The sequence below is a fragment of the Crotalus tigris genome, unplaced genomic scaffold, assembly GCF_016545835.1.
Source record: "Crotalus tigris isolate CLP2741 ecotype Arizona unplaced genomic scaffold, ASM1654583v1 scf7180000019021.11574027:1482141, whole genome shotgun sequence".
Classification (NCBI taxonomy): Eukaryota; Metazoa; Chordata; class Lepidosauria; order Squamata; family Viperidae; genus Crotalus; species Crotalus tigris.
In genome coordinates, this window is record NW_024097333.1 from 44,412 (window position 1) to 60,574 (window position 16,163).

At 45.8% G+C, this 16,163-nt stretch overlaps 2 protein-coding genes across 3 annotated transcripts; one reads left to right on the forward strand and one right to left on the reverse strand.

Moving 5' to 3' along the window:
* Positions 1-551: 551 nt before the first annotated feature.
* Positions 552-8,323, forward strand: LOC120314925 (cystatin-1-like). Of its 2 annotated transcripts, none has more exons than XR_005558568.1 (3): positions 552-1,979; positions 2,515-4,729; positions 6,806-8,323. XR_005558568.1 is itself a non-coding variant. In XM_039358510.1 (3 exons), the coding sequence occupies exons 1-3, from the start codon at positions 1,773-1,775 to the stop codon at positions 3,291-3,293; spliced, it is 408 nt and encodes a 135-aa protein (XP_039214444.1). In that variant the 5' UTR covers positions 552-1,772; the 3' UTR covers positions 3,294-4,835. The 2 variants fall into 2 exon arrangements, 1 of the variants encoding a protein (XP_039214444.1); XM_039358510.1 differs by lacking the exon at positions 6,806-8,323 and having other exon boundaries at positions 2,515-2,643; positions 3,222-4,835.
* Positions 5,550-14,751, reverse strand: LOC120314924 (cystatin-1). Its single transcript, XM_039358509.1, has 3 exons — positions 14,446-14,751; positions 12,365-12,493; positions 5,550-5,935 (listed from the first exon to the last, which is right to left on the reverse strand). The coding sequence occupies exons 1-3, from the start codon at positions 14,656-14,658 to the stop codon at positions 5,858-5,860; spliced, it is 420 nt and encodes a 139-aa protein (XP_039214443.1). The 5' UTR covers positions 14,659-14,751; the 3' UTR covers positions 5,550-5,857.
* Positions 14,752-16,163: the final 1,412 nt, after the last annotated feature.

Below are 16,163 nucleotides of genomic sequence, written 5' to 3' on the forward strand. Positions count from 1 at the left end.
ACGAGAGGGAGGGAGGGAGGGAGGGAGGGAGGGAGGGAGGAAGGAAGGAAGGAAGGAAGGAAGGAAGGAAGGAAGGAAGGAAGGAAGGAAGGAAGGAAGGAAGAGATATAGGTTGGGAAGGAGGGAGGGAGAGAGGGAGGGAGGGATGAAGGGAGGGAGAGAGAAAGAAAGAAAGAAAGAGATATAAGTTGAAAAGGAGGGAGGGAGGGAGGGAGGGAGGGAGAAAGAAAGAAAGAAATAGATATAGGTTGAAAAGGAGGGAGGGAGGGAGGGAGGGAGGGAGGGAGGGGGAGGGAGGAAAGAAAGAAAGAAAGAAAGAAAGAAAGAAAGAAAGAAAGAAAGAAAGAAAGAAAGAAAGATATAGGTTGAAAAGGAGGGAGGGAGGGGGGAGGGGGGAGGGAGGAAGAAAAAAGAAAGAAAAAAAGAAAGAAAGAAAGAAAGAAAGAAAGAAAGAAAGAAAGAAAGAGATATAGGTTGAAAAGGAGGGAGGGAGGGAGGGAGGGAGGGAGGGAGGAAGGAAGGAAGGAAGGAAGGAAGGAAGGAAGGAAGGAAGGAAGGAAGGAAGGAAGGAAGGAGAGATAGGTTGGAAGGGGATGATATGTTGACAACAACACATAGGTATTTCTACCCTCAGGGCTGGGCGATAGGACACAATTAATGTTCTGGGCAAGATCTGTATAATTTGTACATATTTTAATCCTTATGACCATTCTTCACCCTTATGGCTGTTGCAGCCTGCCCATGCTCACGTGATGCTTGACAACCGACTCGTACCTATGACGGTTGCAGAGTCCCGGGGTCATGTGATCCATTTTGTGACCTTCTGACATGCCAAGTCAATGGGGGAAGCCAGATTCGCTTATCAACGGGTTACTCAACAACTGGAGTGATTGGCTTAACAACTGTGGCAAGACAGGTTGTAAAATGAGGCAAAACTCACTTAACAGGTCTCACTTAACGACATAAATTTTGAGCTCAGTTGTGGTCGTAAGTCGAGGACTACCTGTATTCAAAGTGTGGAGTTATCGAGGCGTTATAAAGTAGTATTTCCACTTCACCTGTCCTTGATTCTATCCCGCCATTAATGCATTTTAAGAACAGAATAACAGAGTTGGAAGGGACCTTGGAGGTCATCGAGTCCAACCCACTATTCAAGCCGGAGAACCTATTCCATTCTGAACAAATGGCTGTCCAATCACATCTTAAAATCCTTTTAAAAATGATCAGAAAAGCGAAGATCACTCAAACCCTCATATCACTGGAATATGAGCCAGCAGAGTGCTGCAGCCCTGCAGATTTTATTCCGCTAGTCGCTACTGACTACCTAGATTAGCCAAACCCAAATCCTGCAACCGTTCTTCACGTTTTTTGTCTGCAGGCCTTTGAGTTGCTCTTCTCTGCACTTTTTCCAAAATCTCAACAACCTTTTTGTAACGTGGTGACCAAAACTGGATGCCACATTCTCCAGAAGCCCCCCAGTCCTCCTTGTTGCTCTTCGCTTGAGCAGTAACTCATTGCCCACTTCCGCGACGTCAGCCTAACCTCAGCTGGGAAGAGGGGGAACCCAGGGGACGGGGAGGCGGTGAGCACCTGGGCAGGGGAGATGGACCAGCCACAGGGGCGGGGCTTCTGGAGAATGGGTGTGGCCTCTGCACAGGTAAGATCCCTTGCCACCTGAGGCTCTGGCAGACTGTTCGGTCCAGGCTGACTGTTGGGATTGCTTGCTTTGCGTCCGTGCCTGCCAGACTCTCTCTCTCTCTCTCTCAAGCCCCATGATGCACTCCCAGATGCCAGTCCCCTCCCTTCTCTGCGCCCTCCTGATGCTGCCTCTGGGGATGCTCCAGGATTATCCCGACGTGCCCCTCACAGATTTGGTGGTGCAGATGAGCACGGCCTTTGCCGTGCAGCAATACAACAAGGACCGTTATGACAGTACCAACTATTTTAAGGAGCTGCGCCTTCTGAAGGCACAATCACCGGTGTGTGTCTGGGGCTAGGAGGGAGTTTTTGCGGGGATGGGGGGGGGCAGCCTTGGAGTAGCCAAATGATTCGGAGGTACTCGAAGGTGCAATGGAAGGGAATTGAGGGAGGGGAGGCAGTTTGGGGGGGGGGGAGTCTTCCCAGGAAGGTACTGTGGATTGTGGACAGGAGGGGCCTGACTCTTTATACCTGAACAGTTATTGCAGAAGTGTGTCTGGGGGGGGGAGTTGTGGGGGGGGCAGCCTTGCTGTGTCCGTGAAGCAGCCAAAGCAGCCAAGGGATTGCTCTGTAAACAATAGAAGAGTTTGGGGGGGCTGGGGGGAGCTGAGGGGGTGGGGGCTCTAAGGGAGGGACGGTTATCCTGGACGCCAAGGACATGGTTTTCTGCCGTTGGTATCCGATGCAGAAATATTTCCTCTTGAAATGATGTTTTTGCTGCTCTCGAGGCATAACGTCCCTTTCCGCCTTGCAACCCATGAGGCTGATGATGTTTCCCAATGAATTAAAAGGTGATGTATTTATTTTTAAATCCAGGTGGATTCTCCGTTCGAATACCATCTTACTGTCGTGTTGGTGAAAACTGCATGTAAAAAGAGGGCCGATAAGATAAAGTCGTATAAGAAGATCCAGCAATGTAAGGCACTTAGAGGGAATCATCGGCAGGTGAGTTGAGATGCCAGGTTCCGATCATATATTTGCGGTTTCATTGATAAAACCTGCCTGATCTGAGCTCAGCAGCCCCCCCCCCCGTAAAGCGTATTTCAATTATTTTCATAGGTGATTTCAATTCAAAATGATGGTGTTTGCTATATGAGGGGCTGCCCCAAAGAAGACGGGGGTGTGTGTGTCACCCATTCTCCAAAGCAACTGCACACAGGAGAAGAAACAACGGATGGAAACTCATCAAAGAGAGAAGCAACCTGGAATTAAGGAGAAATTTCCTGACAGTGGGGACAATTAACCAGTGGAACTACCTGCCTCCAGAAGTTGTGGGTGCTCCATCATTGGAGGCTTTTAAGAAGAGATTGGATAATTGATTAACCTGTCACCAGGTCGTTTGTCAAGCACGTTGTTGTAAAAATTAAAAAATCAATAAAACTTGGTTTTTTTTATAAAAAAGAAGAAGAGATTGGACAAACGTTTGTCTAGAATGGTTCAGGGTCTCCTGCTTGAACAGGGGGTTGGACTAGAAGACCTCAAGGGTCCCTTCCAACTCTCTTTTTCTTTTCATTCCCTTCCAGATAACCTGCGCATTTAAAGTCACATTTCGTGATCTGGTGAATATGAAGTTGGAAGTCACAGTCTGTAACTAATCTGGACCTCCGAAGGACCCCTTATGCGCAGGCGAAGGATTCTGTGGGTGTCCAGCAGCCGAGCGAGTTCCGGTATGCAAGCTGTGTTCATGGTAAACTTTGCTTCTTCTGACACAAATCGGGAATGGAATAGTTTGCTTAAGCCCAAAATTCACATTTTCTAAGTTTCTGAAATTGTTCTTTGACATACACGGAGGCCTTTTCTGGCGCTTCTGTTTTCTCTAATTTTCATCTTTGAGAAGAATCGACATTTTGCTAATTCAGTCGATTAGTCTTAATAAAGCGATCATCATGACGTTCCGTCTTGTCTTCCTTTCTTGTCCAAATCCCATCCAGCCTTTCCGTTTTCACGGCGACAGCACAATGACACCACGGCTTGTTCAAGAAAACCTCCAGCCATTTGGGGTACTTTTCAAACTTCTGGAAACTTTGATCCGTTTGATAGTTTTCAAGAAGCGCAATTAAGATTTTTAACAGAACGAACACTGCTTCTTTCCCAAACTCTACTCCAATTGGCATATTATGCCAGTGAACATGCCTAGCCCCTTGGGGATATAAAATACGAGAGGGAGGGAGGGAGGAAAGGATAGGTTGAAAGGAAGTGGGGAGGAAAGGGAGAAAGAAAGAAAGAAAGAAAGAAAGAAAGAAAGAAAGAAAGAAAGAAAGAAAGAGAGAGATATAGGTTGAAAAGGAGGGAGGGAGGGAGGGAGGGAGGAAGGAAGGAAGGGAATATACCTTACCAGTTGGGGATAATCACCAGGAGAACTTCAGGGATATAGAATATTAGAGGGAGGGAGGGAGGGAGGAGGGAGATATAGGTTGAAAGAAAGTGGGGAAGGAGGGAGGGAAGAAAGGAAATGAATCTTCCTTGCCAATTGGGGATAATTACTAGGGGACTATTAATGATATGGAATGGGAGAGGGAGGGAGGCAGAGGAGGGAGGGAGGAAAGGAGGGAAGGACATATAGGTTGAAAAGGAGAGAGGGACGGAGGGAAGGGAGGGAGAGAGGGAGGGAGGGAAGGAGGGAGTATTCTTTGCCAGTTGGGGATAATTGTGGTTGTAAATCAAGGATTACCTGTATGTGGACACATCTATCAATGAGGCTTGACGTAAGATGGGCGAGATATAAATTTAACAAATCAATGAAATTGGAGACTCCCATATTGTTCACGTAGACGAACAGCTCGTCTCTTTATCAGGATCTTTGACCACACACACACACACACACACACACACACACACACACACACACACACACACGATTGTTTGTTCCTGTCAGAAGCATCAGAATTAAAATAAGGCGTACTGCCTGACGTAACATTTAAGCAGAAGATTAAAATATGTAGAAATTAAACAGATCTTGACCCAGAACATTGTGTTCTGCCTTGCTGCTCCGCCGTCCTGACGCGTACATAGATCGGAGCGCAAAGGGCAGGTATGTGTTCTCTGCACGTCAGCACCTTCCTTTTTTTCCCCAACCTCTTTCCTTCCTTCCTTCCTTCCTCCCTCCCTCCATCCCTTTCAACTTCCTTCCTTCCTTCCCCTCCAATTCTCCTTTCTCCCTCTTTCCTTCCTTCCTTGCTTCCTTCATCCCCTTCCTCTCCCTTTTCTTTCCCTTTTCCGTTTCCTCCCTCTCCCTCCTTTTCAACCTATCCCTTCCTTCCTTTTCCTGCCTCCTTCCCTTTAACCTATCTTCCTTCCTTCTTTCCTTCCTCCATCCCCCCTCCCTTCCAATCTATCTTTCCTTCTTCCTTCCTTCTTCCATCCATCCCTCCCAACCTCTTTCCTTCCTTCATCCCTCCCTTCCAATCTCTCTCCTTCCTTCCTTCCTCCATCCCTCCCAATCTATCTCTCCTTCCTTCCTTCCTCCATCCCTCCCTTCCAATCTATCTCTCCTTCCTTCCTCCATCCCTCCCTCCCTTCCAATCTTTCCTTCCTTCCTTCCTACCTCCCTCCCAACCTTTCCTTCCTTCCTTCCTCCATCCCTCCCTTCCAATCTATCTCTCCTTCGTTCTTCCATCCATCCCTCTCTCCCAGCCTATCTTTCCTTCTTCCTTCGTTCTTCCATCCATCCCTCCCAACCTCCTTCCTTCCTTCCTTCCTTCCTTCCTTCCTTCCTTCCTTCCTTCCTTCCTTCCTTCTTTCCTTCCTTCCTCCCTCCCTCCCTCCTCTTACTCACTCACTCCATTGTGTTGTGGGTGTCAAATCATTAAGCTTGGATGAGATTTGGATAAGAAAGGAACACAAGCCAGAACGTCATGCCGACAGCTTTATTAAGACTAATTAACAACCAACTCAGTCAAGGAACGATCTGTCTTCTCTATAACTAAAACCATAGCAAAGAAAACTAGAGAAAAGGAGCCCCCCCCCATATACTGCATGTCCTGGAAAAACATGAACTTAAGTGAATCGTTGTGTTTGTGGTTTGTGAAGGGTCTTCTATAGGATCGTGACGGAAAAAAGCAAAGCTTGCTATACATTCAGCTTGCGGGGCTGCTGGACACACGCAGAACCGTTTGCCCGTATTGGGGTCATCTCAGTCAGTCCATCCCAGCCGTCCAGATTAGTTACAGGTCACCTTTGTCAACAATGTCTTATTCAGCCAAGGACGGGACCAGACTTCAAAGTGGCAAGTTAATTTCTAAAAGAGAACGGAGAGAGAGAGAGAAAAAAGGAAAACCCAGATCACCAGTGCTTGAGATGGTTGGTGGTATCTAAGCTGTCAATGGAAAGACTACTTGCAGCTCAGGGTTGAACTGTGGGGTCCCTGGTGCTCTCTGAGCTGGGTGGTTTTCTTGCAGACATTTCATGACCCAACTAGGTAACATCATCCATGCTAGAAGGGAGTACAGTTTACAGGGAGGAGGAGAAGGAGGAGGAGGACGACGACAATGACTGTGGGGTCCTTGGTGCTCTCTGAGCTTAGTTGTTTTCTTGCAGACGTTTCATGACCCAACTAGGTAATGTCATCAATGCTAGAAGGGAGGGTGCTTTGAGGAAAAGGAAAAAGAGGAGGAGGAGGAGGAGGGGGGAAGAGGAAGACTGTGGGGTCCTTGGTGTTCTCTGAGCTGGGTGGTTTTCTTGCAGACGTTTCATGATCCAACTAGGGAACATCATCCATGCTAGAAGGGAGTACAGTTTACAGGGGGGAGGAGGAGGAGGAGGAGGAGGAAGACGACAACGACGATGGTGGGGTCCTTGGTGCTCTCTGAGCTTAATTGTTTTCTTGCAGACGTTTCATGACCCAACTAGGTCACATCATCAATGCTAGAAGGGAGGGGGCTTTGCGGAAGAGGAGGAGGAAAGAGGAGGAGGAAAGAGGAGGAGGACTGTGGGGTCTTTGGTGCTCTCTGAACTTCGTGCTTTTCTTGCAGATGTTTCATGACCCAACTAGGTAATATCATCAATGCTAGAAGGGAGGGGGCTTGAGGAAGAAGTGGAAAAAGAGGAGGAAGAGGAGGATTATTGTTGGGGTCCTTGGTGCTCTCTGAACTTGGCTGTTTTCTTGCAGACATTTCATGACCCAACTAGGCAACATCATCCACGCTACAAAGGAGTGGGCTTTGTTCTCTCTTTATATGCTGTATAATGAGGGCAGTGCGTGGCTCAGCAGTTAAGACATTGGCTTGTCGGCTGGCTATCTGATTGCCCAGGTTCAAGACCCGAGCACCCCAGGATGGGCTGTGCTTCCGCCCTTGCTCCAGCTCCAGCCAACCGAGCCGTCTGAAAGCATGCAAATGCGAAGAGATAAATAGGTACCACTTCGGTGGGACGGTGACGTTTTGCTGACCCCACGAAAGCGGCCATGTCTTGGGACAGCGTCAGCTCTCTGGCCTTGAAAGTCGTTGCTGTAGTCAGCAACGACTAGCGGAGTAAAATCTGCAGGGACCCCTTTGTATCCAGACAATCCTCGACTTACAACGGTTCGCTCAGTAGACTTTTCGAAGTGACGACGGCCCTGAAAAAAGTGACCTGCGACCGCTTTTCACATGACCCTTGCAGACACTTGGCAACTGATTCATATTTATGACGGTTGCTGTGTCCTGGGGTCATGTGACCTTCCCCCCCCCAGATAGGGAAAGCCGTGTTACTAACTTAACACCTGCAGTGATTTACTTAACGACCGTGGCAGGAAAAGTCATAAAAAAAAATCAAATGGCTTGCCAAAGCATCTCAGGGCAGAACAAAAAATAACTTGATGGAAAAAATTTTTGCTTAGTAGAATATATCTGTGAAATAGAGTAAGATTGCATTTTTTGAATCAATATGTTTATTTTATGTATGATAATTATTCTGTAATGGAATGAGAACAAGAAAATGGATTGTGCTAATAGAAGACATGGTATTAATAAATGAGGAGCTAGTAAAACAAGAATAGAATATACAGTATTTAGGAAATGTTTTTTTTTAGATATTATAATTATTATGTTATGAAAAGAGGGATATTGCAGATACCCGAAGTATAAATATTAGGCTTATTTATGGTTAAATAGAAGAAGGGGACGACAGAGAATGAGATGGCTGGACGGAGTCACTGAAGCAGCAGGTGTGAACTTAAATGGACTCCAGAAGATGGCAGAGGACAGGAAGACCTGGAGGAACGTTGTCCATGGGGTCGCGATGGGTCAGACATGACTTCGCAATTAACAACAACATGGTTAAATTGAAATATGGTAACTGGAATTTTGTAAAGCTTAAATACAGGATTGGGATTTATATAGTTAAATGGCTACTGATAATTTTACTGATTGACTGAATTTTACTAGAACTGTATTAATCTGAATATGGTCTATGATTTGTGAGAATTAGAGAGGGATTATTTAACGAGTTAACCTGAGTTATATATAAATGTTTTGGTTTTTTGAATAATTGATTACCCTATCACCACATTGTTTCCTAAGCACCTGGTTGTAAAAATTGAAAAACTTAGTAAAACTTGTATTAAAAAAAAAAAAGAAACTCATCAGGGAGAGAAGCAAGCTGGAACTAAGGAGAAATTTCCTAACAGTGAGGACAATTAACCAGTGGAACGACCTGCCTCCAGAAGTTATGGGTGCTCCATCGCTTTTAAGAAGAGACTGCACAGCCACTTGTCAAGAATGATATAGACCAGTGGTGGCGAACCTATGGCACGGGTGCCAGAGGCGGCACTCAGAGCCCTCTCTGTGGGCACGCGTGCCGTCGCCCCAGTCCTAGGCCTTCAGCTGGGTTTTATAAAACCTTTTCACTTTAGGCCTCTGCCGCCATGTGCAAAAAAAAAAAAAAAGGTTCAATCAGTTAATTTCAACTTCTCGTGGGAAAAAAAAGATCTTGCAAAGTTGGAATTGATTGATTGAACTTTTTAGTCCCACCCTGTCTGCAGTTACCACTGCAGCCACGCCCACACAATGGGCCACGCCCACACAATGGGTCACAACCGCCTGGCACCCGACGATGCATAAGTGGGTTTTGGGTTGCAGTTTGGGCACTCGGTCTCTAAAAGGTTCGCCATCATTGGTATAGGGGTTCCTGCCTGAGCAGGGGGTTGGACTAGATGACCTCCAAGGTCCCTTCCAGCTCTGGGAAGGCAGCATCCAAAGAGCTGCCTAGAATTAAGCAGACATTTCCTGACAGCGAGAGCAATTAATCAGTGGAACAGCTTGCCACCGGAAAGTGTGGGTGCTTCATCAACCGAGGTTGTTTTTAAGAAGAGATTGGGCAATCATTTGAAATGACAGGGGGGGTCTCCTGCTTGAGCAGGGGGCTGGACTAGAAGTCCTCTGAGGTCCCTTCCTTATTATGTTATTCCTTATTAAGCGTGAAGGAAGCGGTAGCCCCAAATACTGGGGGTAGCAGATGTCTGTCATCAAAAAAGGAACAGGAGTAAAACAGGAAATGGCAGGCCCGTCAGCTTGATGCTTTATTGGGCAAGATCCTCAAAAAGATGCTATTAAGCAATCTATTTCAGAGAACCTAACAGGAATGCGGTCAGCCGGTGAATTTCAGCGAAGCATTTGCTTGTTCCTTCTTCTCTCGATATGGAGACGTTCTGGGCAGCTAAAACAATCCTAATTCCCTGCGTGACCTAACCCAGACAGCCTCCACAACTGAGCAAAAGCGAGATTGCTGTGCGCATCTTAATAGTTTTATAATGACCTGGATAAACGGTCACTGAATAAGTCAAGGCCTACCTATAACCCTAACAAATTGTAGCAAAAAAAACAAAAACAAACCCAGAGTTGCTTACGTGATGGGCAGCTATATAAATTAGATAAATAATAACAACAACAACATCAAACATCCACATCTGCCTATCCCAGGTCCTTGGTAAGGACTCGATAGGTAGACAAAATGCCATTTCCAGCCTGAACCTCTGGCTGACTGTGCAATGATCCATAATCAATAATAACAACAATAATAAAAAAGTTGGAAGGGGATCTTGGAGGTCATCTAGTCCAACCCCCTGCTCAGGCAGGAAACCCAATACCATTTCGGACAAATGGCTGTCCAAATCTCTTCTTGAAAACTTCCACTGTGGGAGCATTCACCGCCTCTGGAGGCGGGTTGTTCCACTGGTTCATTGTTCTAACTGTCAAGAAGTTTCTCCTTAGTTCTAGGTTGCTTCTCTCCTTGATTAAATATAATTTAAGGAGAATTACGAAAGTAAAGGTTAGACACCAAATCCCTTTTTCACGCCTCTGCTTCCTTTCAGTGCCAAGACATGCCAAGTTTTATAATTAACTGCAGCCTAAAAAGGAAGAAATGGGAATCCATTGTGTCTCAGGTGACCTGTTTACATTCTTTTGAAGTGAGAGGCAGGCTAGTCATCGGGCTGGAAAGAGTCCCACCTTCTTCTTCGCAGCTGGAAGATGAGCAATCTTTTAAAAGAAGGAAAGACCAACTTGTGACATTCTTTGCCTTTGAATGTTTGGCGCCTACACTTAGCCTCGTTTTGTCAACCGATTAACCGATGACAGAGATCCATCCGGGATGGTTCAGCTCCACCCTGAGCCTCATCGTTTAAGCCAGTAGTTCTCAACCTTTTTAATGCCGCGACCCCCTCCAACCGGTCGTAAGTCAAGGACTACTCAACCGGTCGTAAGTCGAGGACTATTCAATTGGTGCAGCACCGTTTGCAGAATGGGACTTTTGGCGGGCTCAGCAGGGCACAGACAGCCTGGACAATTCCTATTGGCTTTTGAAAGCCAATAGAATTAGATTCTATTCAAGAGAGTCTATTCTATTGGCTTTCAAAAGCCAATAGAATAAAAGGGAGGAGCACAGCTAAGGAAAAGGAGGGAAAAATGGCGGACTGCGTTGTTTGGCAACCCCCGTGAAATGGTCGTTCAACCCCAAATGGGGTCCTGACCCACAGGTTGAGAACCACTGGTTTAAGCTCATTCCTCAGTATATTTGTGCAAGTGGCCCATTGAGAAACCACAGACCCTTCTCAAAAAGCTGATTGTCTGGCTGCCGCTGGGAGTCGTTAATCAGAATTAAAACTGGAAGGGACCTTTGAGGTCTTCTAGTCCAGGGGCCCCCAACCCCCAGTCTGTGGACCAGTACTGGGCCACGGCATGTCAGGAACCGGTCCACGCAAACAAGCAAAGCTCCATCCGCCGGATGCAGGCAGCACACAAAACCACGCACCCTCCGGGTTTGCGGAAAAACCTCTCTCCACGGAACCAGTCCCTGGTGCCCCAAAGGTTGAGGACCTTTGTTCTAATCCAGCCCTCTGCTCAGGCAGGAAACCCTATCCCATTTCAGACAAATGATTGCCCAATCTCTTCTTATAAACATTCTCCAGTGATGAAGCACCCACATCGTCTGGTGGCAAGATGTTCCACTGGCTAATTATGCTCACTGCCAGGAAGTCTCTCCTTAGTTCCAGCTTGCTTCTCTCCTTGAGTAGTTTCCATCTGTTCCTTCTTGTCCTGCCTTCAGGTGCTTTGGAGAATAGCTTGACTCCCTCTTCTTTGGGGCAGCCCCTCAAATATTCGAAGACTGCTATCATGTCCCCCCTCGTCCTTCTCTTTATTAGACTAGCTGTACTCAGTTCCTGCAACCGTTCTTCATATGTTTTTATCTCCAGGCTTTTAATCATCTTAGTTGCTCTTTTTTGCACTTTTTCCAAAGTCTCAACCTCTTTTCTGTAAGGTGGTGACCAAAACTGGATGCAATATTCCAGGTGTGGCCTTACTAAGGCTTCATAAAGCGGTGGACTAATAGTTCACGTGATTTTGATTCTATGCCTCTGTTTATACAACCAAGGATTGTATTGGCTTTTGGGGCTGCTGCCGCACACGGCTGGCTCACGTTTAAGTGATCGTCCACGAGGACTCCAAGGTCCCTCTCACAGTGACTGTTTTTGAGTCAGGTTTTGCCTAATCTCTATTTGTACCTTTGGTTTTTCCTGCCAAAGGTACAAGAATCACAGTAAATCAATTTGCCAGAAAAGAGTGGCATAATAAATCTGGAGACCATTTTAATTCATCTTCTGATTTATCCATGTCACAACTCCCCAAGCCCCAGAATATCCATCCAAGTTATCGTATTTTCCGGCGTATAAGACGACTTTCTAAACCATGCAAATCTTCTCCGAAGTCGGGTGTCGTCTTACACGCCGAGTTGTCTTATACGCCAGAAAATACAGTAATTCAATCCCACCGTCATGCAAATACTGGACTTTTGGCAGATTATACAGTCATAAGTGGATTTGGGGGCCCCTGATCAGTCAGATCCCATGGGGGGCTGGATCAGTTCAAAATTCCCAGTGCCCCAACAACTGTGTGTGTATGGGGGGGCTGCTCTCCACAATTCTCTGCCTTCATACAACAGTCTTAGCTCACAGCTGACCCATTTTCTCACACAGCCATAAGCTACTCAGGCTCTCTGACTTTGCTAGGGAAAAAAAAAACATCCTTAACCCAATTAGGATAATTCTCATCCGTACAGCTCAGCTTCGCATTTGTTTTGAAGGGAAACCATCTGTGAAAAGAATTTAAATCTGTTTTTACAGGGGGGCGGGGCTGGCCTCAAACAAGGTAGCTTTTGTCAAATGTTAAATCCGTATTTTGGCATCTAATCTCACCTCTTGCTGGTTCCTTGGAGGGAGGCGGCAGTTCTGGATCTCTTGGTACCCCTTTCGGTTGCCGTTGGTCTTTCGGCAACTTGTTTTCACCAACTCCATCGTAAGATAATATTTGGCCCCTGAAACTACCTGGATTTTAAAAAAACAACAACACCATAGGTGACCTTAAATAAATTACAGGGGAAAAACCCAGGGCATGTTCAGCTTCATTGATAGCAGTTTATGGGTTGAGAGGAACAAGAAAATAAAGAAATATTTCTGTTTCAGATACAAACAGCAGAAATCACGTCTTTTAGTGCATGATAACACCGTAATGTCACCTTAAATAAATTACAGGGGAAAAACCCAGAACCTGTTCAGCTTCATTGATAGCAGTTTATGGGTTGAGAGGAACAAGAAAATAAGGAAATATTTCTGTTTCACTTAAGAACAGCAGAAATCACATCTTTTGATCCATGATAACAGTCCCTCCCACAGAACACCCCCTAAACTCCCTCCAGCCCCCCCCCCAACCCTTCTATCGCTTCCAGAGCAATTCCGAGCCCTTTGGCTATTCCAGAGGATCCAGCAAGGCTGCCCACCCCTTCAACACTCTCCCACCCCAGACGCACACCTGCAGTACAGGTAATCCTCGACTTACGACGACAACTGACCCCAAAATTTCTGTGGCTAAGTGAGACCTTTGTTAAGGCAGGTTATTGTCCCATTTTACGATCTTTCTGGCCACAGTTGTTAAGTGAATCACCGCAGTTGATGCGTTGTTAAGTGAATCCGGCTTCCCCATTGACTTTGCTTATCAGAAAGGGGATCGCGTGACCCCGGGACACGGCAACTGTCACAAATACGAGCCAGTGGCCAAGCATCTGAATTTTGATCCCGTGACCCTTGGGGGGGGGGTGCTGCCACGGCCGTTAAGTGTGGAAATCAATCATAAATCCCTTTTTTCCAGTGCTGAAGTAATTTTGAACGGTCACTAAATGGACTGTTGTAAGTCGAGGACCACCTGGAACTGTTCAGATATGAACCTGGTAGGCCCTTTCAGTCCACAATCCCTCCCCAGGTAATCCCCACCCCAAAAAAAACCTGCCTCTCGTCCTCCCAGCTCTCTTCCATTGTACCCACAGCCACCCCATCTGTCTCCACCTTTGGCTATTGTGGGGGAGGGTTGGACTAGATGACCTACAAGGTCCCTTTCTACTCTGTTATTCTATTCTATTCTGTTCTGTTCTATATTTTACATTCTATTCTATTCTGTTCTACATTTTACATTCTATTCTATTCTGCTCTATATTTTACCTTCTATTCTAATCTAGTCTATATTTTACATTCTATTCTATTCTATTCTGTTGTTCTATATTTTACATTCTATTCTATTCTGTTCTATATTTTACATTTTATTCTAGTCTGTTGTTCTATATTTTACATTCTATTCTATTGTTCTATATTCTACCTTCTATTCTATATTTTACATTCTATTCTATTCTATTCTATTCTGTTGTTCTATATTTTACATTCTATTCTATTCTGTTCTATATTTTATATTTTATTCTAGTCTGTTGTTCTATATTTTACATTCTATTCTATTGTTCTATATTCTACCTTCTATTCTATTCTATATTTTAGATTCTATTCTATTCTATTCTGTTATTCTATATTTTACATTCTATTCTATTCTGTTCTATATTTTACATTCTATTCTATATTTTACATTCTACTCTATTCTATTCTGTTGTTCTATATTTTACATTCTATTCTATTCTGTTCTATATTTTACATTCTATTCTATTGTTCTATATTCTACCTTCTTTTCTATTCTATATTTTACATTCTATTCTATTCTGTTGTTCTATATTTTACATTTATTCTATTCTGTTCTGTTCTATATTTTACATTTTATTCTAGTCTGCTGTTCTATATTTTACATTCTATTCTATTCTATATTTTACATTGTACTCTATTCTATTCTATTCTGTTGTTATACATTCTACCTTCTATTCTATTCTATATTTTACATTCTATTCTATTGTATGCCAAAAAGCCCCAACAGGGCCGTTCCCCCCCCCCCACCCCCAGACACACACCTGGGACTCCGCCTGCACAAGGCGCAGCGCCTTGAAATAGTTGCTGTTTGTGCTGCGCGCGTTGTATTCCTCCACGGCGAAGACGGCGGCTTCCTGCACTTCGGGGTCCGTGACGTCTCGGGGGGAAAGACCCCCGGGCATGCTCGCCGGCAGCACCGAGGGCAGCAGCAGGAGGAGGCAGAGAGAGGCCGGGACAGGCAGCCGGGAGTGCATTATGGGGCTGGCAGGCAGGTTAGCAGAGCGAGCAAACCCAACCGCCGCTCCGGAGCAGACTTGACGCAGCTGTGCGGGATCTTCAGCAGCGGCTGCCAGTCACCTGCCCGAGGCCCCGCCCATTCCCCAGAAGCCCCGCCCCCGCTGGCTGCTCCTTCGCCCGCGGCTGCTCCGCCTCCGCGTGGAAGCTCAACCAATCCGAATAGAGCCGGGAAGGAAAGCAAAGGATATTTTGCTGGGTGCAAAAAAAAAAAAAAAGATGTGTGGACTTCAACTCCCAGAATTCCACAGTCTTAAAGTGGCCAAGGTTGAAGAGCCGGGCTTTAAAAAAAAAAAAATGAGATTTTCTGAGTTTGTCTGAAATGGTATGGGCAATCTTGGCTCTTTTATGACTCGTGGACTTCAACTCCCAGAATTCCTCAGCCAGCATGGGAGAACTATGGCCCCTTCATGACTCGTGGACTTCAACTCCCAGAATTCCTCAGCCAGCCTGGCTCAGCTTGGAAAGCTCTCCCTGCCCCTTCAGCGTGGCTGGCTCAGGAATTCTGGGAGCTGAAGTCCACGAGTCATAAAAGAGCCAAGATGGCCTACCCCTGTCCTAAGTCCTCCTGTTCTAAGCGGTGAGCCTCCTAGACCAGGGGTAGGCAACCTTGGGCCCTTCATGACTCATGGACTTCAACTCCCAGAATTCCTGAGCCAGCATGGCTCAGCTTGGAAACTTCTCCCTTTCCCCTCAGCACGGCTGGCTCAGGAATTCTGGGAGTTGAAGTCCACGAGTCATAAAAGAGCCAAGGTTGCCTACCCCTGGTATAGGGTTTCCTGCCTGAGCAGGGGGTTGGACTAGATGACCTCCAAGGTCCCTTACATCATCATCATTATTATTATTATTAATCTTTTATTCATTAAACATAAACCTCAGTCAACTGAACGTTCAAATTGGCTGGCGCTGATGGTTGACACGGGTTGCGACCAGCATCCTAGGTGTCAACCAGGCACCTCCTTAAAATATAAGATGTTCCAAGTACCGCAGTTTTTTGTAGCATTACTGGAGTCATTGCAGGAAGCTGCAGTTTCTTGATGTATTTTGCAAAGTTTTGGGACATAGTTCCCAGTGCCCTGATGACAATAGGTGTCACTGTTACACGTTGCATCCATAATTGCGCAATTTCAATGGCCAGGTCACGATATTTGGTAATATTTTCCAGTTCTTTTTCTTCGACTTTGGCATCTCCTGGTACAGCGATATCAGTCAGCTGTACGCTTCGGTTCTCTACAACTGCGATATCTGCCGTGCTGTGTTCCAAATGGCGATCTGTCTATATTCAAAAGTCTCACAAGATCTTCACCACATTATTATTATTATGGATCATCGCACAATCAGCCAGATGTTCAGACTGGATTTGGCATTTTGTCTACCTATCAAGTCCTTACCCAGGACCTGGGATAGGCAGATGTGGATGTCTGAGGGTATTACAGATATCGTCGCAGGATGGAAGCAGTTCCTA

What these genes read in the sequence shown, in the direction of transcription:
- LOC120314925 (XM_039358510.1), top strand. Translation starts at nt 1,773, where the DNA reads ATGATGCACTCCCAGATGCCAGTCCCCTCCCTTCTCTGCGCCCTCCTG. An exon ending in TTCTGAAGGCACAATCACCG is followed by an intron (nt 1,980 to 2,514) that starts GTGTGTGTCTGG and finishes TTTTAAATCCAG; the next exon opens with GTGGATTCTCCGTTCGAATA. An exon ending in TTAGAGGGAATCATCGGCAG is followed by an intron (nt 2,644 to 3,221) that starts GTGAGTTGAGAT and finishes ATTCCCTTCCAG; the next exon opens with ATAACCTGCGCATTTAAAGT.
- LOC120314924 (XM_039358509.1), bottom strand. Translation starts at nt 14,658, where the DNA reads ATGCACTCCCGGCTGCCTGTCCCGGCCTCTCTCTGCCTCCTCCTGCTG. An exon ending in TTGTGCAGGCGGAGTCCCAG is followed by an intron (nt 12,494 to 14,445) that starts GTGTGTGTCTGG and finishes TTTAAAATCCAG; the next exon opens with GTAGTTTCAGGGGCCAAATA. An exon ending in CTCCAAGGAACCAGCAAGAG is followed by an intron (nt 5,936 to 12,364) that starts GTGAGATTAGAT and finishes GTTCTCTTTTAG; the next exon opens with AAATTAACTTGCCACTTTGA.